This window comes from Plecotus auritus (assembly GCF_963455305.1).
Source record: "Plecotus auritus genome assembly, chromosome: 2".
Lineage (NCBI taxonomy): Eukaryota > Metazoa > Chordata > Mammalia > Chiroptera > Vespertilionidae > Plecotus > Plecotus auritus.
This window is the reverse complement of record NC_137771.1, coordinates 72,684,238-72,709,435: the sequence shown is the minus strand read 5'-3', so window position 1 is coordinate 72,709,435 and position 25,198 is coordinate 72,684,238. Positions and strand designations below refer to the sequence as shown.

Here is a 25,198-nt window from a genome sequence, read left to right as displayed (position 1 = left end):
GAGAATGAGTAGTCCCTTGAGCTGGTATTGTTCTCTATTCTATAACTCTTCCCACTTTTATTTGTATTTTCATTACTATTCTTGAACCCTTGTTTAATTAACTGCATTCTGTAAGGGAAAGTTCTATATTACCATGTCATCTTTCCTTTATATTTCTCCCACAATGCCTAGCAGTGTGGCAGATATTGATTTATTAAGCAAGTATTTGAGTTCCTACAATGAGCCAGTCCCTTTTTCTAGATGCTGGATGTATCAGTTAATAAAACAATAAAAAGTCTCTGCCCTGGGGAGCTTAGATTCTAGTGCACATAGGAAGATAGCATTCAATTCTTATTGCCTGGAGTGGGGCAAACTGACACTTTCATACTTTTTCTAAATCTTTCACCAAGTTAGCTGGAGAATTAAGGCAAATAATTTAATGGATATGCTTTCCTACTTTGCAATGTTTAATACATATATGTATATATGAGAATCTTCATATCATCTCTTGTTAATCTTCCCAGTATAAGTAGTACTTATGGTCTGTTTTAAGAGTGTATACTAGTATTCATCTAGTTATATTTGCCTTCAAACTAACAAATATACTCTAAATACAAGAAACTTGTTAATAGAATTTTTTTAATGGTTAAAAAATAGTTAAAAGAACTTTTGAACAATAAAATGAAAATTTATACCATTGCAGGTTTGCCTTTTAATATGGCTAATCTTTTTATTTATTTATTTGTTGTTGTTAATCCTCACCCAAGGATATTTTTTCCATTAATTTTTTAGAAAGAAAATGGAAGGGATGGGAAGAGACAGAGAGAGAGAAACATTGATGCAAGAGAGAAACATCAACTGGTTGCCTCCCGCAGGTACCCCAACTGGGGCCGGGAATCGAACCTGCAACCGAGGTATGTACACTTGACTGGAATCAAACCCGGGACCGTTCAGTCTGTGGCCGACACTAACTACTGAGCAAAACTGGCTAGGACAATATGACTAATCTTTAATATATATATATATATATATGTAAAAGGCACCATATGTTAACAGGGTAAAGAATGCAATAAACTTGCCCTAGTTGGTTTGGCTCAGTGGATAGAGTGTCTGCCTGTGAACTGAAGGGTCCTGGGTTTGATTTCAGTCAAGGGCACATGCCTGGGTTGCAGGCCCAATCCCCAGAAGGGGGCGTGCAGGAGGCAGCCGATCAAAGGTTCTCTCTCATCATTGATGTTTCTGTCTCTCTCTCCCTCTCCCTTCCTCCCTGAAACCAATAAAAATATATTAAAAAAAAAAAAAAAAGAATGCAAGAGACCAAAACCAGCAACTCTCCCCAACTTTCTTTTTGTACAAGTATGTGCATTTTAAGGCAGGTGATTTTCTGTGTAAAATACAATAGAGGAAAATCAACATTATATTACAAGTTCACACACATTCTCAGATTTTTTTTCAGTAATATTTGTCAGGATATTTATTTATGATAAAGCATGTGAAAACAATGTTTTCCTAGTGAATCTCACAGAAGTTGATGAACAATTTAAAAAATATATTTAGAGATTTTATTACAGACCTCTCATAGCAGATATAGAAAAGTCAATCTTTTTTCCTGGTTTCTTCTTTTAGAAATGTCCATATCAATTTGTTCACTATGTCAGGTTGTTCTTGCTGAAGCCAATGACTGGCTTCTGACAAAATAGCTAGCCTGAAATAGTTTTTAACATAAATCTTTGTGACTTCAGCCATTTCAACCTCCATAAATGCGTCTTTCTCTCCCCACAGTAGTAGTGTTGGAGTGGTCACCGTGTGATGTTTGAGAGGCAGGCAGCTATAAAAACAAAACATGTGGGCTTGAGACTCATTTTAAAAGTTAATATAACTTTTTTTCATAATGTTCCTTTAGGCCACACATTCTCAAAGGAGGCTAATATCGCCACCAAAGGGGTGAAAATTGGTTCTTGGAAGAGTGAAAAAACATCTGACTCTACACATAAACTACAGATATACATAGAGTACATAAGCAGATATTAAAATTTCATGGGGTGGGAGCAATTAGGGAAAAATGTCTACAAAGGCTCCTTAGGGAGGTGATGATGAAAAAAATGGTTGAGAAACACTGCTTTAGGCAATCTATACAATAAAGTATTTAAACAGCTATTTAAGATAGAACCCAATAAAATTTTTAACTGGATGAGGCTAGCAAAATTTATAATTATACCTATAAATTATATACAAAATTCATTATTATGAGGAATAATATGCTTTAAAAAGACACCAAAATTTCTGAATGGTGTGATGAAAGAGAGCTTTAAATAGTGTTTTTGTTTAAATATATTTTAAATTGTTTGTTAGATAAGTTAAAGCATTTTATGTGAAAATTGGAAATAGAAAATATAGGGTGTCTCCAAAAAAAGGCACTTTGAATAATTAAAGGCAGTGTTTATTAAAATACATTTCATTTTCAAAATTGAGCTATCAGCTGTTAAAGTGTGTATACATTTTTGGGGACACCCTGTATATATGGACTTAGCTTTCATACTACATGACACTATATTTATTTTTCAAGAAGATCTTTTTAAAACAAAGTTTTATTACATATTTTCTTAAATACAGAAAAGCATAAAGAATAAAATCATGCATGATTCCATCATTAAAAGATAATCTTTGGTCATTTTCTATGCATATATTTAAACCCATACTATGAATACAAGGCAATAAATATACACAGTATACATATTCAAATTTTATATTAAACTATAACTTAAGATCATTCTCATTTCATAAAGTTTTTCCAAGGTATTTGTAAAAGATACTATTTTACAGCATAATAACCCAAAAATGACATGACTATTTTCTTATAATTGAATTATTTAGGTCATAGCATCACTTTAAACATCCCCTTATTTTAAGTGATGATATTATGAGCATTTTGTGAATCTTGGCATTTCAGATCATTTCTTTGGGTAGCCCTGAAAGAGGAATTCCTTAGGTAAAGAGTATAAGTACTTTTAGAGTTTTTGATACCTTCTGCTACACTATTTTTCAGAAAGGTCGTATTATATTAATTATACTCCTGTAGAGAAGAATGAGAAAGAACATCTAGCTATACACTCTCCAGCACCGACAAATATTTTCACTACTTATCCAAAAGTTTGACTTGTGGTTATTTGGGGCTGGTAGATGCTGCTGGGATGTGCAGGATATAACATATGCCCACCAAGGACTTACCTTTTAACTCCCATGCAAGTGGCCATCATTTGGTTGTTATGCTCCTAAAAATTCTTTGTGAATGGCTAACTGATAGAAAAATATATATTCTATACTTAATTATTAATACATGAATTGCTATACAAACTTGCATGCCACTCAAATTCTAGAGCTCATAAAATGTTCAAAGGTAAACCATTTTTTAACAGTTATCTGGGTATCTGAGCATGTTATAATTCAATCAGTAAGATAAGGGGAGTTTTAAAAAGCTATTAGTCAAAAAACAAATAGAAACATAAATTCTTCACCAGATCAAATTAAAATTAAAAGGGAGGAGTTTCCAGAAAATTAAAAGAAACACATATTCTCTGGTCCTAAGAATTCAAACTGCTCAATTTCACATGAAATATAAGTTACATGTAAAACAACGTAGGTGTAGCTTGGTGACTAGAGTTAATAATATTGTATTGCCTATTTGAAAGTGGCTAAGAGAGTAGATCTTAAAAGTTCTCATCACAAGAAAACTAAATTTTATAATGATATGTGGTGATGAATGTTAACTACTTATTGTGGTAATCATTTTGTTATATATAGAAATATCAAATCATTTTGTTGTATACCAAAAGCTAATATAATGTTATATGTCACTTGTACCACAATAAAAATAAGTAATAAAACAAAGCAAAACGTTAAATTTTTTTTAACAGAGTAGGTTTTAGTATGTTAAGCTAAAGAATTTATTGGGAAACACAATAACAATTTCTGATTAAAAGTGATTTGAGTAAGTATAGAAACAATTTGAAAGTCCTACAAAACTGTAACAAGTAGTAATAATTATTGCTCTACATTGATAATCATTTAGCCTATAAAAACGTATTTAACATACTTATTCCAAATCAATCTGAATTTGACATATTACTCCTCCGAAGTCTGAGTAATCAGTTGATTTGTAAGTATTAAGGCAGCATTTTCCAGCGTTTTATATATTCTATCATTACTTTTGTATGTGAAAATATTTCATTACTTTGATTTAAAAAGATAATGTAGAAAATAATAATACTCACCACTCAGCTCAAGAAATAAAACACTGCCCTGGTTGGCATGGCTCAGTGGTTGGGGCATTAGCCAGAGTACCAAAGGGTCATGGATTTGATTCCTGGTCAAAGGTCGTCTCTGGCATATGCGTATGCGGGAGGCAACTAATCAATGTGTCTCTCTCACATTGATGTCTTTCTCCTTATCCCTCTCTCTCTACCTCTCCCTCCCTTCCACTCTCTCTAAAAACCAATGGAAAAAATATCCTTGAGTGAGGATTAACCAAAAAATCCTATATAAAAAATGCCTAATATGCTAAGTGTCTGGTCATCTGTTCAACCAATTAAAGGGTAATATGCTAATGATATGCTAAGGCAGCTCAACCGATCGCTATGATGTGCACTGACCACCAGGGGGCAGACACTCTGACCGGTAGGTTAGCTTGCTGCTGGGGTCTGGCTGATCAGGACTGAGCGAGATGGGCCAGACATGCCCTGGAGCCCTCCCAAGGTCCCTCCCTGGCTGGCCAACCTCCTGCATCCCTCCCCGGCCCTGATCGTGCACTGGTGGAGTCCCTCGGCCTGGCCTGTGCCCTTGGGGGATGTTGGAGAGTCAGTTTCAGCCTGATCCTGCAGGCCAGGCCGAGCGACCCCACTGGGGCATGAATTTGTGCACCGGGCTTTTAGTAATAAATAAAACACTGAAAATATAATTAGATCTTTCTGCTTATCTTTCCTTGATACTATTTATTTTCTTCACCTCACCCTAAAGCAGTGGTCAGCAAACTCATTAGTCAACAGAGCCAAATATCAACAGTACAACGATTGAAATTTCTTTTGAGAGACAATTTTTTTAAACTTAAACTTCTTCTAACGCCACTTCTTCAAAATAGACTCACTCAGGCTGTGGTATTTTGTGGAAGAGCCACACTCAAGGGGCCAAAGAGCCACATGTGGCTCGCGAGCCGCAGTTTGCCGACCACTGCCCTAAGGCAACTGTGAACTTGTCAGAAATGCCAATTCTTTTATTTATTATTTATTTATTTATTTATTTATTTTTTACAGAGAGGGAGAGAGATAGAGAGTTAGAAACATCAATGAGAGAGAAATTGAGAGAGAAACATTGATCTACCTCCTGCACACCTCCTACTGGGGATATGCCCGCAACCAAGGTACATGCCCTTGACCGGAATCAAACCTGGGACCTTTCAGTTCACAGGCCGATGCTGTATCCACTGAGCCAAACCAGTTAGGGCGCCAATTCTTTTTTAAAAAAATATTTTTATTGATTTCAGAGAGGAAGGGAGAGAGATAAACAAACATCAATGATGAGAATCATTGATCAGCTGCTTCCTGCATGCTCCCTACTGGGGACTGAAACCCTGGGCATGTGCCCTGACCAGGAATCGAACCATGACCTCCTGGCTCATGGGTCAATACTCAACTACTGAGCCATAGAAATGCCAATTCCTGGGCCCCATCCCAGGTTGATTGAATCGGAAACTCTAAGGGTGGGGTTGAGCCATCTATGTTTTAACAAGCCTCCAGGTGATTCTGATACAAACTAGAGTGAGGAACCACTGCCTTAGGAGTAAGGACTAGGTTGAATTTGGTTCTTATAATCCCCATGAATATTTTTAAATTCATATGTGTTAGAATACCTCTACCCCATTCCTCTGGTTCCTTAAGGAGAGATTTTACTTAACCCCTCCTGGATCTTTGCCCCACTCTTGATTGGTGAGTGACAGTTGTTGGTTCTAGGTTTTGGGCTAGGTGGGTCTATTCAAATAATATGTCCTATAGGTAAGAGATTTAATTTGCTCTGTAAACTTTCCTGCAGGCAAACTACTCTAAAGTCTACACTGGCAGTAGGGAGTTAGCAAGACCATTTCAGTTCTCATATTAAGCCATAGCCTTCAAGCTATCCTTTGTCAGTAATGAAGGTGATATTTTATTTTTCATCTCCTGACTCGTGATTGATTTCTCAACTAGTTCAGATATTAGGCAGGAAAAGGGGGTCTACTTGTCAGATCCGCCCAAATACAGTATATATATTTTTCTGTAAACAATATATAGAGAGGTGTTTGGCATTTTAAAAACTTTATTAAATGATATTGCACATATCCTTCCACAACTTGCTTTTGTGCCTTAACATTATATTTTTAAGATTTATCCATTGATGATACATATAGTTCTTCATTTTTCACTCTTGTGTAAAATTCCATCATATGACTATACCACAACTGATGCATTCGCCTGTTAATGGACATTAAAAATTTTCCAATTATTTTGATAATTCAAATAATACTGAACTCATTCTTGTACATGTCCACTTGTGCACATGTGGAAGAGTTTCCTTACAGTCCATCCCAGAAACAGAATGCTCCCTCAGAGCATAGCAAGTCTTCCACCTTACTCGATGTTGTCAAGTTGTTTTCCAAACTGATCGAAGGCTTCACAAGCAGCATATGAGAATTCACTTTGCTCCACATCATTGCCAACACTTGTTCTCAAAAGTTTAATTTTTTTTCAATCAAATGAGTGTGAAATGCTCTTCATTTACTTGATGTGGCAGAGACTGCTTCCCCAAACTTCTTCCTTTCCACTATAGTGATAAAACCCCAATTTTTAGCTGGACAAAAGGCCACCCAGAATAAAGACTGACTACATCCCCCAGGCCTCTTGCAGCGAGGATATTATGAGAAATAATGTGTGTAACTTGGGAGTTGTGCCCATTCCCCGTCTCTGCCCACCCACTGCCACTTCTCCTTTCCCAGTTTATACCGACTAAAATGCAGATGTGGTGGAAAACCACGTTGGACCACACAAAGGGCAACACTGTAGGAATGGCAGAGAAACAAGACAGAAAGTGTGCAGGTCTCTGACCAAAGAGTAACATAACTTTGATGATTTCATGGGACCCAGCCCTACACCAGCCTAGACTTTCTCTGGAGAGAAACACATTCTATCTCTTTTTATGTTACTTTAGATCTCTGTCACAAGCAGTAAAACCATGTTCTATCGCTGACTTCTAGTAAGGTTGACCATCTTTCATGGTACTGACCATTAGATTCCTCTTCTGTGAATTGACTTTTATCCTTTACCCATTTTTGGATTGGGCTTCCTTTGTCTTACTGATTTGGAGACATTCTTTATAAACTCTAGATATTATTAATTCTGCTTTAATTATGTGTTGCAAATAACTTCTCCCTCTCTGAGGCTGCTTCATCATTTTATGATACCTTTTTATATATAGACGAGAGGCCTGGTGCACAAAATTCATGCACGGGGTGGGGGGTGGGAGGTCCCCTCAGCCCGGCCTGCACCCTCTCCAATCCAGGACCCCTCGGGGAATATCCGGGACCGCTGGCTCCTAACCACTCACCTGCCTGCCTGCCTGATCGTCCCTAACTGCTCTCCCCTTCCAGCCTGATAGCCCCTACGTGGTCTCCCCTGCTGGCCTGATTGCCCCTAACCGCCTCTGCCTTGGCCCCCGCCACCATGGCTTTGTCTGGAAGGATGTCCAGAAGATGTCTGGTCTAATTAGCATATTACCCTTTTATTAGTATAGATATTTTTAATTTTAATGTTATCCAATTCACCTCTCTCCTTAATTTGAGCTATTTGTGTCCTTTTAAAGAAATCGTGCCTTCGCTGGTTTGGCTCAGTGGATAGAGTGTCAGCCTGCAGACTGAAGGATCCTGGGTTCGATTCCAGTCAAGGACACATGCCCAGGTTGCAGGCTCAATCCCCAGTAGGAGGCATGCAGGAGGCAGCTGACCATTGATTCTCTCTTATCATTGATGTTTCTAACTCCCTCTCCCTTCCTCTCTGAAATCAATAAAAATATATTTTTAAAAAATATCTTTCCCACCTAAGGTTATTAACATTTTCTCTGATATTATTTTTTAGACATTTACAAGTTTTGCTTATCATATTCAGGGTTTTTTTATGTTCCTAAGGTTTTTTTTATTTGTTTGGTAAATGATAGGGATCTAAATTCATTTTATGAATATCTATATGAATATCCAATTATTTCAACAAAAGGTATTGACTCTTTTTACCATTGGTTTGAAATTCTCTCTGTTATACCAAGTTTCCATAAATGTGGCTCCATTTTTGAGCTTTCTTCTCTTTCTTCCATTAGTCAATTTGTCTATCCAGAGTCAACACAATATTGCATTTACTTCATAGCCTCATTATGTCTTAATATCTAATAGGGTTAGTCATCCTCCTATTTTCTTTGAAATTATCTTGAACATTTTTAGCTTATGCTTTCCCATACAATCAGCTTGTCAAGTTTCATGAAAAACTTTAAGGTTTTGATTGAAATTGCATTAAATTTATAGATTTGGAGGAAATAAATAACTTTATGATATTGAAGTTTTTCACTCATGAGCTAACAAACCAGGGCTAATTTTCAGTTGTTTACACCAGCAAGTCTATATCAATTGTTAAAATATTAAAATACTTTTCTTTGCTGGTTAGTAAAATACCCATTCTCCTGAGCCTGCATTCTTTACTACTTCCAATAAATTTTGATAATTCATAAAGGTCATCTTTTGTTAGAAACATTACTAAGTATATAATATTTTTGTTGATATGTAGGGGTATCTATTTTAAAAATACATTTTCTAACTGTCTTTTGGTTTATAAGATACTTTTTATATATTAAACTTAACGTGTATTAATTTTGCTGAACTATTTTTTTTCCTAATAATTTTTCTGTAGATTCTCACTGTTTTTCTAGATATATAACCACATTATCCATGAATTACCATAGTTTTGTTTCTTCCTTTCCCAAGACTTACACTTTTTCAGGTTTGTTTTTTTTCTTATCCTATTTGCTGGCTAAGACTTCCAGTACAATGGTGAATAGAAGCAGTTATAGCAGCCAAATTTATCGTCAGTCTTTATTTTTAAAGGGAATGCTTTTAGTGTTTCATCACAAAGTATATTTGCTATAGATTACTGGCACACAGAAGTTCCCTTCTGCATTCTTGTCATAATGGGACCATAATATGATTAACAGAAACAGACTAACAGACACAGAGGGTATCAAGTTTAATGGCAAAGGAAAAGAAAACTTACAGAGTTGGTTTTATAAGGCAGGAGATGACACGTTATTCTCTCAGGAAGAGGTAGGACTTCCCAGGCCCCCCAAAGTTTCCTGTGGAAATACAGCAATAGGCCGTACCATAAAGTATTTCTCCCTTTTAGTGGAGATTTTAAAATCTCCATTTTGTCCTCTTGTTCTTGACTCCTGGAATATCTTTGTATGAGCTGGCCAGTTCTTCAGGTGCAAATAAGAAGTGCAGGGGGAGGATCCAAGATGGCGGCGTAGGTAAACACCTAAACTGCTGCACAACAATTTCAAAACTACAACTAAAAGACAAAACGTCTATCACCCAGAACCATGGGAAAGCTGGCTGAGTGGAAGTTCTACAACTAGAAGGAAAGATAAAAGAGCATTGAGAGGTGCACAAGCGCTGAAAAGCTGAGGTACGGAGGCGCGCGAAACGGGCTGACGACGGGCGACTGGCATCGCTGCTTTTTTCAACCCGAAGGGAGACAAGCTCCCGATTATTCTGAACTCCAGTTTCTGGGGAGACGCGGGGGACCCAAACTCCTATGGGGAGAAGCTGGACTGTCTGCCATTGGGTCGGAAAGTGAGGGTGGCTTGCTTGCAGGGCTGTGCACAGGAATTGTTTACTGTGCTGGGGTGCAGGACGGGGGGGGGGGGGGGGTGGAGAACGCAGTCAGAGACACAGAGCCAGCTAACTGGCAGCCATCGCTGTTTGCCATGCCCTAGCCTAGTCACGCCCTGAGACCCCGCCCCGCACAATCTACAAACCCACCCAAGCTCCAAGCAGCGGCTTTAGCATATGAATGACCTGCCCTATCGCAGCTTAACCTAGCAAAATTGTAGCCTGGGTCAGACAGCTCCAAAACCTCCAAACCCCAAGCAAAGAGGAGAAAACTGTAGTTCTTGCTGTAGCTCCTGCTGGGTGGCCTCAGACAGTAGCTGACCTGCACCCCATTGGAGATCCAGAAGCCAGTGTACCTAGTGGTCAGTGTGAGACACCAGATTTCAACTCCTCACATCCATAAGTGACACATTCAAGAGGCAGACTCAGTGAGCACCAAAGCCCCACTGAAACAAGTCCTGCCCCATAAGCATTTCTCCAGCGCAGCAGTTCTTCCATTATAGACACAGCGGGTCCTCACAGCCAATTGGCCTGGAGGTCAATTCCTCCCAGTGTACCAACAGCAATCAAGGCTTAACTACACCAAGACTTTGCACTCAGCCCACAAAGGGGTGTACCAAGAGCGTCCACCTCAGGTGATTGGGGAAGCTGAGCTACTGGTCCCTATAGGTCACCTACCACACAGAGCCACTCCATCAACACAGGGAAGTAACAAAATGCGGAGACAGAGAAACATGTCATGAATGAAAGAAATGGAGGAAAGCAAACTACTGGACGACATAGAGTTCAGAACCACATTTATAAGGTTACTCAAGAATCTTCTAAAAACCGCCGAGACACTTGATGAGACCTCCGAGGAGCTTAGTGAGACCTTCAAGGACCTTAATGAGAATGCCCCCCCCCAAAAAAAACCAAAAAAACAATGGAAAAGGACCAATCAGAAATTAAGCATACACGGTCTAAAATAAAGAATATACAGAAACCGCTGAAACCGGTTTTGCTCAGTGGATAGAGCATCGGCCTGCGGACTAAAGGGTCCCGGGTTCGATTCCGGTCAAGGGCATGTACCTTGGTTGCGGGCACATCCCCAGTGGGAGGTGTGCAGGAGGCAGCTGATCGATGTTTCTCTTTCATCGATGTTTCTAATTCTCTATCCCTCTCCCTTCCTCTCTTTAAAATATCAATAAAATAATTTTAAAAAAAAAGAATATACAGAAACTCAACTGTAGATCAACGTACCCCTAGAATCAAACCAAAGATCTGAAATATAAGAAAACAAAAAACACCCAACCAGAAAAACAAAAAGAAAAAAGAATCTAAAAATATGAAGATAATGTAAGGAGCCTCTGGGACAACTTTAAGCGTACCAACATCCGAATTTTTGGGGTGCCAGAAGAAGAGAGAGAGCAAAATATTGAAAACCTATTAGAAGAAATAATGACAGAAAACTTTCCCTACCTGGTGAAAGAAATAGACTTACAAGTTCAGGAAGTGCACAGAACCCCGTACAAGAGGAATCCAAAGAGGACCACACCAAGACACATCATAATTAAAATGTCAGGGGCAAAAGACAAAGAGAGAATCTTGAAAGCAGCAAGAGAAAAACGGTTAGTTACCTACAAGGGAGCACCCATATGACTGTCAGCTGATTTCTCGGCAGAAACTATGCAGGCCAGAAGGGAGTGGCAAGAAATATTCAAAGTGATGAACAGCAAGAACCTACAACCAAGATTACTCTACCCAGCAAAGCTATCATTCAGAGTTGAAGGTCAGATAAAGAACTTCACAGACAAGAAAAAGCTGAAGGAGTTCATCACCACCAAACCAGGATTACATGAAATGCTGAAGGGTATTCTTTAAGAAGAGGAAGAAGAAGAAAAAGGTAAAGATAAAAATTATGAACAACAAAATGACATCAAATACATACCTACCAATAAGTGAATCTAAAAATCAAGTGAATAAAAAATCTGAAGAACGGAATGGACTGGTGAATATAATAGAATCAGGGACATAGAAAGGGAGTGGACTGACAATTCTCAGGGGGAAGGGGATGTGAGGGGTGCGGGAAGAGATTGGACAAAAATCTTACACCTATGGATGAAGACAGTGGCGGGGGGGTAAGGGCATGGGGTGGGGTGGGGAATCAGGTGGAGGGGAGCTATGGGGGAAAAAAAAAGAGAAACACCTGTAATAATCTGAACAATAAAGATTTATTTAAAAAAAAAAGTGCAAAACACCTCCAATACTTCATTTTTTCTTAGACAATTGAGTAAAGCTAAGGTCAGTTTCCCAGAAATATCCCTTCAGGAGATTCAAGCTTACCTGACCTGTCTGAGGTCTAATCTTATAGCCTCTCTTTCTACATTACTGAGAGGTGTTGCATGAATGTGTGTTGTATTTCATTAAATGTTTTTTTTTTAATTTATTCAGATGATCATATTTTCCATTCAATCATTAAATCTGTTAATGTGGTGAATTAAATTAATTAACCCTTTAATTTGTTAATGTGAATTAAATTAATGGATATTTAATGCTAAATTTGGTTTAATTTTTAATGCATGCTGGGTTCAGTTTGATAACATTTTATTTTGAATTTATGGATCTATGTTTGTAATTTAATTTGACCTATAATTGTCCTGTCTTAAACAATCCTTGTCTTGTTTTGGTATGAAAGTTATACCATTCTTACAAAATGAGCTGAAGCATATACTTTCTTTTTACAATGTCTGAAAGAGTTCTTTGAAGAGTGGAATTTTCTGTGTTAGAACTTACCTATAAAACCATCCAGGCCTTTCTGTGCAGCTGTGTATTTGTGTATGTGTGTGTTTTTGTAGATAAATTGCTTTAAATCAAGAAACCAATTTCTTTAATGGCTACATCCATTAAGGTTTTCTAATTCTTCTTGAGTCAGTTTTGGATGTCTGTTATGTGTTATTTTTTTTAACTGCCCATTTTGTCAAAGTTCTCAAATTTGTTAACCCTAATTTATATTTCAATGTCTATTATGTTTGTAGTTACATCTACCTTCTACCTCCTAATATTGTTTATTTGTACCATCTTTTTTTTTGTGACCAAGCTTGCCAAAAATTTATCTCTGTTAATAGTCTTCAAAGAATCTGCTTTTTTTTTTATTTTCTCTATTGTATTTTTATTTTTAATTGTATTAATTTCCACTTTCTATCAAATTTAAAACACTTTCCTTCTAATTTATTTTTGTTTATATGTTGCTTCTCTAACTTCTTGAATGGAACTCTTAGCTGACTACTTTTCAGTCTTCTTTTCTAATGTAAATAAGGAAAGCTGCAAATATGTTTCTTCGTAAATATTTTAAAACTGTATTCTGCATGTTTTGATGTTAAAATTTCCTAAGTTTTTAATGATTTTTAAAAATACTTTTATTGATTTCAGAGAGTGAAGGGGAAAGAAAAGAGATAGAAACATCAGTGATGAGAATCATTAATCAGCTGCCTCCTGTATGTCCCCTACTGGGAATCAACAGTGACCTCCTGGTTCATAGGTCGACGCTCAACCACTGAGCCACACCAGCCGGGCTTTAATTATTTCTTTAATGTGAGTAATTTTGAAATGTTTTTCAAATTTCTGAATATATGGCCCTGGCTGGGTTTTCTCAGTGGATAGAGCATCAGCCTGTGGACTGAAAGGTCTGGGGTTCAATTCTGGTCAAGGGCACATGCCCTGGTTGTGGGCTCTATCCCCGGGAGGGTGCCTACAGGAGGCAGCCAATCAATGATTCTCTCTCATCATTGATGTTTCTATCTCTCTCTCCCTCTCCCTTCCTCTCTGAAATCAATAATATACATATATATATATTTTTTTTTTTTTTAATTTTCTGAATATATGGAGTTTTCTAAAAGTTTGTTGTTGTTTTCTAACTGCATTGTGTTCAGAGAACATAGTATGTATGATTTGATCCTTTGGTATGGGTTAAGACTTGCTTTGTAGTCCAGTATTTAATCAATGTTTGTAAACATTCATTTGTGCTTAAATATATTGTGTATTTTCTAATTGTTGGGTGCAGGACTCTAGAATTGTTCACAGGTCAAAGATCTGACTGGATTGTTCAATTTTCTATATCCTTATAACCATTTTTTTTTTCTGTTTGACCAATCAACTTCTGAGAGAGGTAGATTAAAATCTCCAATAGCAATTGTGGGTTTTCATTTTTCCTTGTAAGTTTGTCAGTTTTTGCTTTATTATTTGATGCTTTGTTATAAATTTACATGTATTCACTTTTTTTGCAGGCTAGGTCCTGTTGCTATTCTGACTCCTAGTTCATTTTGGTTCTTTGGCTTCAAATTTTGAAAAGTCCTTTGACAAGGCTATAGCCCTGGGGAGCCTTAGTGTGATAAATGGGGGAGATTTTCATGCCTGCTTATGATGTTCTGTACTCTTCTGTAGTAATTATATATCGTAGAACTCTGTTTTTAAAGATGTACTTTATCTTGATTACTCTACATAAAGAATGGTCAGAGGGAGTCAGTTGAACTTTGAGAAAGTCTGATGTGACCTTCATCCAGCTAGATTTAACTTACAACAACCTAGGCAAAATTGTCTTCGTTTTTATATAAAAGTATGAGTTTCTACCTTCACAGGCTTGCTTCCCCCGCCCTCTCTCTACACTAATTAACAGGATTCTTTAGCGATTATGAAGCATCCATCTTATATAAAAACTGCTGTTTGAAATTTTAACCCTGCTATTTGGCTTCTGTAAATGCTTGCTTGCTTAAATAATAAGGAAAATAAGACTACTCCCACTTCAGAGAGGCCATTAAACCTTCCCCGGTCAAAATTATCAGCGCTGGCACCAGGCCAGGCCTTTGGTTGAGGTCTCAAGGCCCCAACACATAGGGACTCTTTAAGAACTTGCAAAAGGGGCCAGAAACACCCCATATTTGGGAGACAAAGAAGGTAAAAACATATAAATAGGGAAGATTCCTCCATGTAGGGGCCCAGAATTTGAGAGACATTTTCCTCTGGACCCGTGTGTAATAAATGTAACTCCATCTCTCTAAGTATTGCTTGGTTCTTCTCTGGTTTTCTGTAACAATTACTCTTGGGAACGCAGTTCCTCCTAATGAACAAATGGTTAGTAAAAGAACCTAAGCAAGATGAAAATAATTTCCCTTCTTCCTGATAGCTGCTTAAAACATACTGTTTTGTATCACAAAGCTATCTCTGGTAAAGAGATAAATTGAGAACATTTTAAAACTATCATTCCTGTCCCCTGTCCAAAATTTAGACTGCATGAAAATGTGTCATTCTACTTTCTCTTACAGTAATCTTTACAAATGTTATTTGTAAAAAAAACCCCACAAAAAACAGAACATGGACTTCAGACAATGTTGCTATATCCTGTAAAATGGAACAAGTAGCCTCTGTCTGCCTTTCTAATCATTGCCTTGGTTGATAAATTATTACCTACAAGTACCTTTTAAATTAACATCTCTATTTGCCAAAGTTATATCTATATCTACATGCAAGTCTTGTTAGTAAAAAAAGGTTTGGATTTACCTCTTCTCCCCTCATTCATATAATCTCATGATTCCCCTTGGATTCCATATTCAAAGAGCTTGAGAGATTTTGTTGTATTTATTTTTATTTTATATTTTTAATCTCTATTGTTGAAAGTATTATATATTTCCCCCATTGACCCCTTCTAGCCCGTCCCTGTCACCCCGCCCCCTTCCACCCCAGGCCTTCACCACCCTTTTGTCTGTGACTATGGGTTATGCATATATGCATACAAGTTCTTTGGTTGATCACTTCCCACCCTCCCCCGCCTTCCCTCTGAGATTCTACAGTCTGTTCTATGCATCTATGTCTCTGAGTCTGTTTTGTTCATCAATTTATTTTGTTCATTAGATTCCACATATGAGTGAGATTATGCAATACTTGTCTTTCTCTGAGGAGAGATTTTGTTTTATTTAGAATAACACCTACTATAACTTTCCCCATACACTTAATTTCAACCTTTGTGTGTCTTTTTGCTTTAATTTTGACTAAATCCAATTGACATTTTGTTTTTTAACTGGCAAGTTGAATATGTTAATATTTCTTGAGCATACTGAAATATTGAAATTGTTGTCAATCTGTGCTTTCTATTTACCCTGCTTTGCTTCCTTTTTCTCCTTTCTTGCCTTTTTAAAAAATTATAGTTTTCTAGCTCTGGATGGCATTGCTCAATGATTAGAGCATTGGCCTGCACACCAGAGGGTCATGAGTTTGATTCCCAGTTAAGGGCCCATACCTGGGTTGTAGGTCCAATCCCCAACTCTGTCAGGGTGCATGCGGGAGGCAACCAATCCATGTGTCTCTGTTACATGATGTTTCTCTCTCTCTCCTCCCCATCCCTCCACTGTACTCTCTCTAAAAATAAATGGAGAAAAATTGATAGCTTTCTTGTCCCCGTCTACTAATTTGAAAATAATACATTCTATTTCTATCTGATTTTTCTAAAAAAAATTCTTAGCATATACCATATATTATATATGAATGATTTCTAATTATCTATCATCTATCTATAATTCTATCCTCTATGTCAAATATAAACTGTCTTTTCTATTTTCACTTCTTTATCTCTCTAAGCTTTTGGTTCTTTTTCAGCTCTTTCTGGTCTGTCTTGATATTACCTTATTCTTTTCTCTCATTTTTTACTCTTTTATGTATTCAATGATTTGAACATGCTTTATAATCTCTGTCCTCGTATTTGAAATATTAGGAGTTCTGCCACATTAGATCTAACTCATTAATGGTGGATTGGTATTTGGATTATGAACTCATCTTCAGGGGACTTAATCTGTGGGAACAGTGTGAGTCTGAGTTGAGATGTATCCTCCTGAGAAGCTTTTTGTTTGTTTCTGCCAGGCTTCCTAGGGAATATTATAACCTAAGACCACATTAAAAAATATTTTTCCCTAAGAATTCCAATATTATGGAACTAGCATAAATCCAAGCCCCTAAACCTTTCAAGGCAGGCTATAGTCCCCAATTCTCAATGGAAAATCTTTTTCTCCTATCTAGAGTCCAAACCCAAACAGACAAGCCCCCATGTCTTACCTTTTACTCTATACTTTCTCCTTGATAATACCTTCTGCAATGAAAGCTTCAGTTGTCTCTGTCAGCAGCTCCAAGATTTTACATATCTTCATCCCAGATTTCCTCCTGCATCCCAGACCCTGGTATCCAACTACCGATTTGAATATCTACGGCACCACCTCAAATTCAACTAGTTTAAGATCAATAAAATTCATGACCTTCCCCTCAAAAGTAGTTCCCTTCTAGAGTCTTCTAGTTCAATGAATGGCATGATTATGCATACAGTTGTTCATTCCACAAATCCAGGAGCCATCCTTGCCAGCTCCTCATCTCCCCACCCAACCTATCATATGCCCCTGTCAATTTCACCTCTTATTTCACCAAATCTCTCTTAAATCTACCCAATCTCCACTGTTTTCAGAGTACTTCAAGCTACTGGTTCCCCACATGCATTCCTCCAATACATTCTCCACAAAGAGTGAATTTATCCAAATACAAATTCGATTGTTTCTCTTTCCTGCTTGAAACTCTCATTCACTGGCTTCACATTCATGGCTATCAAGTCCTTAATATGGTCTACTAGGCTTTGGGTGACCAGTGCTGCCTACCTCTCAGACTCAGTCTCATTCCATTATCTTCTTCTCACTCTCACTTTCTATACTGCAGCCAGACTGGCTCTCGTTGTGTTACTTAAAACCACAACCCTCCATCTTCCCACACAGTTTTGGTACAAGCTGTTTCCTTTTTCTGGGAGGCTAATTCCCCTACCTCGAACTTGGTCTAGTCAGTACTTAACTCATCTTTTATTTATTTGTTCAAGCATCATTTCTTCCATTCTCATCACTTTCTTTCAAAGTCTTTATGTTAGTTTATAATCATATAGTCATTACTGTGAATATTTGCTTGATGGCTGTTTTCCCTATGTGGCTATAAGTTTTGTCAAATCAAGGACCTTATCTAGTTCTGTTCATTACTATACTCTGAGGTCTGGCATAGCCATAATATAAAGAGTGCTTAATAAATATTTCTTGAGTGAATAAATAATCATGAAAAATATAACTAAAATATAAATCTATTCAAACAATCTAAAGGGAGAGATGAAGTGAGTAGAGTTATAGATAAAACTAGTGACAACTATATTGGGATCCATTATACTATTCGCTCTACTTTTCCAGGTTTTTGAAATTTTCTATAAAAAAGATTATTCAACTTACTAAGTCATACTACTTCATTTGAATTTGATAAGTGGTGAACTTAATATTAAAAATAGAGTATCAGCTCTTTAGGGAATGAATATATTATTCAACCAAAAATATTATACTGACCTGAAGATATTTCGGTAATGGTTAATTGGACCACTTAATGCTCCAGGCTGGGAAAAAACATAAATATAAGCTTCCAGATCTTCTGTGGTTAATCGACATCCTTTTCTTCTAATGCCAGTGCGATGACTGGTAAACAGATGTTTCAAAGCCTAATTTAAGTGGAAAGAGAATAATTAAAACTTTTTTGTTACCTAATAATAAACTATGTTATCTCTTGTGTAAAAAGGGGGAGACAAATATATAAATATTTGCTTATATTTTTAAAAAGAAAGAATAAAAAGATGAAACAAAAACTAATTAAAATTGTTTTCTATGTGAGAGGGAGGAAACAGAAACAGAGGAAACAGAGATGTAAGTGAGACCTCTCTGTACCTTGTTTTAGAATTTTGACTTGAAACCATATAAATATTTTATATTGAATGTTTTATATAAGTTAATTAAAAACACTGTAATCTTAAGTTTGCTTTGAAAATATGAGTAAGAAATCATGATTGTTTTTTTGTCTCTAAAAAATATGTACGTCCAAATTTGGTCCAATGGAAAGATCTAGAAACAATGAAAACCCAGTTAAACAATGATCACCTGGACACTCAGATTGTGGTCTCTAAATACCATTTTCTACTAATAGATCATTTCCTTTGATAAATATCTGATTCCAGATCTGGGGCAGAAAATAAAAGAAACCTAGATCATTAAGAAAGCAAACTATCGCTGACTAAAGTGCTTCTGTCAAAAGGACACAGGAGCCACCCTGGCCGGTGTGGCTCAGTTGGTTGAGTGTTGTCCCATGCACCAAAAGGTTGCTGGATCAATTCCCAGTCAAGGGCACATGCCAAGTTTGTGGGCTCAATCCCCAGTTGGGAGCGTGCAGGAGGCATCCGATCAATTATTCTCTCTCACCATTGATGTTTCTAGTTCTCTCTCCCTCTCCCTTCCTCTCTGAAGTTAATAAAAATCTATTTAAAAAGAAGAAGAAAAGAAAATTCTTCTTTATAGGAGAATTCCAGTTAATAAAAGCAGAAAGAATAATAGAATTAGAAAATCACCAATTTGCAAACCATAATGAAATAATGGACCAAGCAATGATGATCAAGTTATACTAAAATTATTTGGTGAAAGACTGCTTGGAAATTTTGGATAGGCTGACAACTTGTGAGCCCACTGGTCAGTGTAAGCATTATTACAACAGACAGCTAGACATTATGTACTTCCCTGATGTGATAACATTAGGAAATACACAACTATGCTTGTCAAATTAAATGTATAATTAAGCCTGTGGATCACTAACATCTACAGAGTAGAAAAAACAAGGGTTAGCAAGATATTTATATAACACCATAATGAAGAAGTCAGCCAAATTAAAAATGTAGATCATTCCTCAGGACAAATGACTAAATTTCTTTAATAATAATAATAAAAAGTTGCCTGGCTGGTATGGCTCAATGGTTGAGCATTGACCTATGAATCAGGAGATCACAGTTCAATTCCTGGTCAGGGCACATGCTCAGGTTCCAGTCTTAATCTCCAGTGTGGGGTGTATTAGAGGTAGCTGATCAACGATTCCCTCTCATCGTTGATGTTTTTATCTCTTTCTCTCCCTTCCTCTCTCTGAAATAAATTTAAAAACAAATTTTTTTTTAATTGTGTTAAACAACAGAAACCCAATGTGGATACCCTGGGAGGTTACTCTTCCAGGCTCTGTCCAGGTGGCATAGGGAAGCATAAGGCTCTGCCTCAAGGTGTGCAATCCTTTTCCACGATATTGGAGATAAGCCTGTCCCTTGAGTTTGTACCTACATATTCCTATGGCTTCTCATAGCCCTATAGATAGTGACTGAGGAGACAAATCATTCAGGAAACATCTGGTATACTAAAATTTAAATCTTAAGTAACATCTTAAATAGTCTAATCTTCTGGGGGAGGGGGGCGAGTGTTGTTTTGTTTAAAAACAAACAAACAAACAAACAAAAAAAAGGAACTGTTATAATTTTAAAAGCCATCACAACCAAATACAATGTTTGGATCTTGTTTAGTTTCTGATCCAAACAAATGAAGTGTATAAAGACAGTTGAGATAGTAAGGAAATTTAAATGGGTATTAAATGATATGACAAAGTTGTTCATTTTGGTAGGTTTGTTAATGGCATTGGAGTTATGTAGAAAAGACAAGTCATTATTATCAGAGATATATGCAGAAGTATTTTTCAGGTAAAATAATATTGTCTTTTTTTTTTAATCTCCCTAAATATCTACTACTATATTGGACATACAAGAAGCATTCAATGCCCTTCTAAGAAATCGCTACTACATAGGACTCCTGGTGTCAGGGTACATGGTATACCAATAACTGCATGCTTATTTTGTTTCAGGGTTTTGTTTACCTCCAAGGGCTTCCACTTTTTCTGTCAAACTCTCTCACCTGGCATTCATATTCCCTCATCTCCCCCATGGGTTGTTCTCTAAAAAGAGGTATTCCTATAGGCTCTAGGCTCTCAAAAACAAAACAAAACAAAAAAACTGAACAGCAGCCAGGCATTCAAATATATAAACAGATTTTAAAAACAAGTAAGCCTATAAATGAAGCCTTAGAAGCATTTATTAAGTTTTAATATTTTGTCTATTTTTCTTAAGGAAGGACTTTAATTTATTCTTCTTTTTGTTGTTTTTTTTTGCATAGGAGGAAATGCCTAACACAGTGCACACAACATAACAGATGATCAATAAATGATTATTTAAAACACAGCAAAACAACACAAGCAAGACCAGTTCTTTTCTTTTTTTAGTGCTTCAGTCTATCTTTATTTTTAACTTCCTAATTTTGTCATCTTCTTGGGGCACCAAGTCTTTTTTTTTTAATTGAGGTATAATCCTATCTAATAAAAGAGTAATATGCAAATTGACCATACCTCCGCAACACCCAAAGCCACACCCACCAGCCAATCAGGAGCGACTATGCAAATTAACTCAACAAAGATGGCTGCGGCCACAGAGCGAGCAGGAGGCTTGGGTTTCCCCGGCAATGGAGGAAGCCAAGCTTCCTGCACACCCTGGCCAGCCCAGGCCTCTGCTCAAGGCTACAAAGTTTCAATTGTAGAAGATAAATAAATCCCAACAAAAATGGCTGCAGCCACGGAGTGAGCAGGAGGCTTGGGTTTCCCCGGCTGTGGAGGAAACCAAGTTCCTGGCCTGCCCTAGCCTCCGATGAAGGCTACAAAGTTTCAATTATAGAAGATAAATAAATTCCAGATACCAGGGCCTCCACTTGGGTCGCCGGGGGGCGTGGCCAGCCTGCAAACCACCACAGGCCCCTCGCCCAGGCCTCCCCACATCCCAAGAAAACCCCCACCCTGATCCTGGACACCCTTCAGGGCAAACCTGCTGGCCCCCACCCGTGCACCAGGCCTCTATCCTATCTAATAAAAGAGTAATATGCAAATTTACCATCACTCCAACACACAAGATGGCTACCCCCAAGTGGTCAAAGATGGCTGCCCCCATGTGGACACAAGATGGCCACCACAAGATGGCCAGCAGGGGAGGGCAGTTGTGAGCGATCAGGCCAGCAGGGGAGGGCAGTTGGGGGCAATCAAGCCTGCAGGGCAGGGGAGGGCAGTTAGGGGTGACCAGGCCAGCAGAGGAGGGAAGTTGGGGGCGACCAGGCCTGCAGGGAAGGGCAGTTGCGGGGGACCCAGGCCTGCAGGGTACAGCAGTTGGGGGGGACCAGGCCTGCAGGGGAGGGCAGTTAGGGGTGACCAGGCCTGCAGGGGAGGGCAGTTAGGGGCAATCAGGCTGGCAGGGGAGTGGTTAGGGGGTGATCAGGCTGGCAGGCAGAAGCAGTTAGGGGCAATCAGGAAGGCAGGCAGGCGAGCAGTTGGGAGCCAGCAGTCCTGGATTGTGAGAGGGATATCAGACTGCCCATTTAGGCCCCATCCCGGTAGGATCGGGCCTAAACGGGCAGTCAGACATCCCGCGAGAGGTCCCAGATTGGAGAGGGTGCAGGCTGGGCTGAGGGACACACCTCCCCATGCACGAATTTTGTGCAGCGGGCCTCTAGTTGTTTTATAATATTAGTGTTAATTTCAGGTGTTCAACATAATGATTTGATATTGTATATGTTGCAAAATGACCACTGCAATAAGCACTGGTTAACATCTATCACTACATATGACTTACCTTGAAATCATTTATTGAGAACATAAATTCTGGGAACCATGGTATTTGGAAGAAGTAATAATAGCTGGATTTGAACAGCTGGGTAGGGTGTCGTAAAATATATTCTGAAATTAAAATGTCATGTTAGACCTTATCCAAGGAATATAAAACTAGTTACTATTGAAAGAACTAATTTTTTAAGGCAATTTCACCTTTGAGATGACCCCTTAAAAGCATCCACAAATAAGGATTTCTGTGTAATTTCTCTTTGGAACAATTTCTATGTTCTTATATTTTATTATGGGTATTTCTGGTATTTAGAAAAATTTATAGCACTTTAAAGAAAGAAGGAAGTTCCCCTTTATGAAGTCTTGACTCAGAGAGGAACAGGAAACTCAAACAACACCGCCATACTTTTAAGGTCATTATCAGTCACCTAGCCCTTTTCCTAGGGATGCAGAGGGAGGTCATTTTCTACTGTTTAAAAGACTTTCTTTATTGGTTGATTTGAATGCCTTATCCATTTGACCTCAACAGAAAAGAAAGTGTTCCCTATAAATTTACTCATGAATCCAGAAAATTCATTCGTTCAATGAATATTTGAATATCTACCCTGTTTGAGGGGATTTAGCAGTGAACAAGACAAGAGATGTTCTCATTAACTTATACAATAAATAAGTAACGAATACTTAAAAGAACATTTTGATAGCAATAATACCATAAAGAAAACAAAACAAGGTAATCTGATTAAGAGTGATGGTTGGGTGGTGTGGAGGGACTATTATATAGTAGAGGTTGTCAGAATAGGCTTCTGTGGGCTGAGTCCTGAATGGTAAAAAGGAATCAGTCATGCAAAGATCTAGAAAGAGCATCCAGAAACAGAATGTAGATCCTGGACCTGGCACATTGAAGAAGCAGAAAGGCTACTGTGGCTGGTGTGTAGTGAATAAGGAGGGGGAAATGGTATGAAATGAGTCAGAAAGAAAAGCAGAAGCCTGGGCAGATATGCCAACATTGATAAGGATTTAAAAATGCTTTGGGAAGACACTGGAGTTTTAAATTGGAAAGTAGTGAAATCATGCATATTAAATGTGCATATTCTCGGGTCAGTGGAGTATTGTCATCACTGAACAAGATTTTGTCAGCCCTGCATTAAGAGATATCAATACAATTATAAGCATAATACTTGACAACTTCATATTGACTGGGGTTGATCCCATTGATAAAACAGTTTTAGCAATATTCCAAGTTTTTGCTGAAATGACCAATTACAGTTTATCTAAAACAATATTGACTCTGGGTCCTGATCAATTGAGCAAGGATGTAGTATGACTTCTGTTGACTAATGAAATGGGAAAAAACATGACATTCTCAGTTTGATATTTGAATCCTAAGCATCCATCCTATTGACTCAACAGAGATAGGTCAATTGGATATGAATCTAAAATTTGACTCTTACAAGTACTTATAATATACAATATTTAGGTAGTCATGGTCTCCTTCTCCCCGACCTGCTCAATTTTGAGGAAGAAACAGAAATATGTTCTGAATTTTTTGTTCCCCAGAGGCTGCTGTGGGTTGTAGCAATACCTGAACCCCAGAAAATTTGACAAGTCTAGTTAAAGAGGACAAAATTATAATTTCTGCCAAAACCAAATAAAAATGTTCCTACACATTGTTCACAGATCTTCAATCACTTTTAAGATTTTATGAATTCCCTTTATAACAGAGGTTCTCAAAATATAGTCCATGTATATCCCTGCGGACCCCGAAGACCCTTTTAAGGAATCTGGATGGTTAAAACGATTTCATAACAACACTAAGACATTATTAGCTTTTTGCATTTGGTTGCCATTTGCACTGATGATACAAAAGCCATGGTAGGTAGAACCATTGGTGCCTGTGCACAAATCAAGGCAGTGACATGAAACAATACTAGTAGTCATCGTATTCTTCACTACCACACACTTGCAATAAACAAATACATAAAACTAAACGCCAGTTTCACTTAGGAATGTCCCTGATGAAACAGCAAAAATTATTAACTTTATTACATTCCCACCTTTGAGTCCTTGTCTTTTTAACACTGTGATGAAATAGAATGTACACACAAAGCAGTCCTGTTGCGCACCCAAATCCAGTGGTTGCCTTGAGGAAAAGCACCTCTGCAATTGTTTGAGTCTATAAATGGAATTGGCTGCATTTTTTACGGAACATCATTTTTACCTGAAAGAATGACTAACAAACTATTAACAGTCAGACCTGGGCATGTAGCAGATTGACTCTTGAACATGAACAGAGCAATCCTTTCACTTGAGGGAAAACAATCGGCAGTATTTGCTGCCAATGATAAAATTCAAGCTTTCAACTGAAAATTAGAATTTTGGAAACTTATATCTGCTGCTGTGAGCTTGACGGCTTTGGAACACTTAATGGCTTTTTAAAAAATAGAAATTGGGGTAATATTAATGAATATGAGTCTTTGATATCATATAATGAAATGTGTCAAATTACAGAAGATCTAAATAACTCAACCACTATCTTCCAATGCATGATGAAAAATCCATTCAAAGTGATAGAGATACCAATGGATTTTAACATAACAGAGCACAAAAAGTTCATTAATCTGACATCAGATTTCACATTGTTACTAACCTTTAAGGAACCACCAATTTTTGAGTTTGATGTAGTGGTAAAGAAGGAAATCCACAATTCTCTGAAAAGGCTATTAAAATATT

General features: G+C 37.6%; 1 protein-coding gene across 3 annotated transcripts in view; it reads right to left on the bottom strand.

The window, feature by feature from the left end:
* Window positions 1-25,198, bottom strand: part of LOC308242985 (epoxide hydrolase 4) — a 157,694-nt gene that overhangs the window by 119,811 nt on the left and 12,685 nt on the right. Inside the window, exons 5-7 of one of the 3 annotated variants that reach the window (XM_080657911.1) lie at window positions 22,482-22,585; window positions 18,310-18,458; window positions 1,433-1,807 (exon numbers count right to left, since the gene is read on the bottom strand). In XM_080657911.1, coding sequence (XP_080514037.1) covers window positions 1,576-1,807; window positions 18,310-18,458; window positions 22,482-22,585 — 485 coding nt within the window. In that variant the 3' untranslated portion in view covers window positions 1,433-1,575. Of the gene's footprint in view, window positions 1-1,432; window positions 1,808-18,309; window positions 18,459-22,481; window positions 22,586-25,198 lie in introns of those variants that run through there. The other 2 variants (XM_080657910.1, XM_080657906.1) reach the window with 2 other exon arrangements.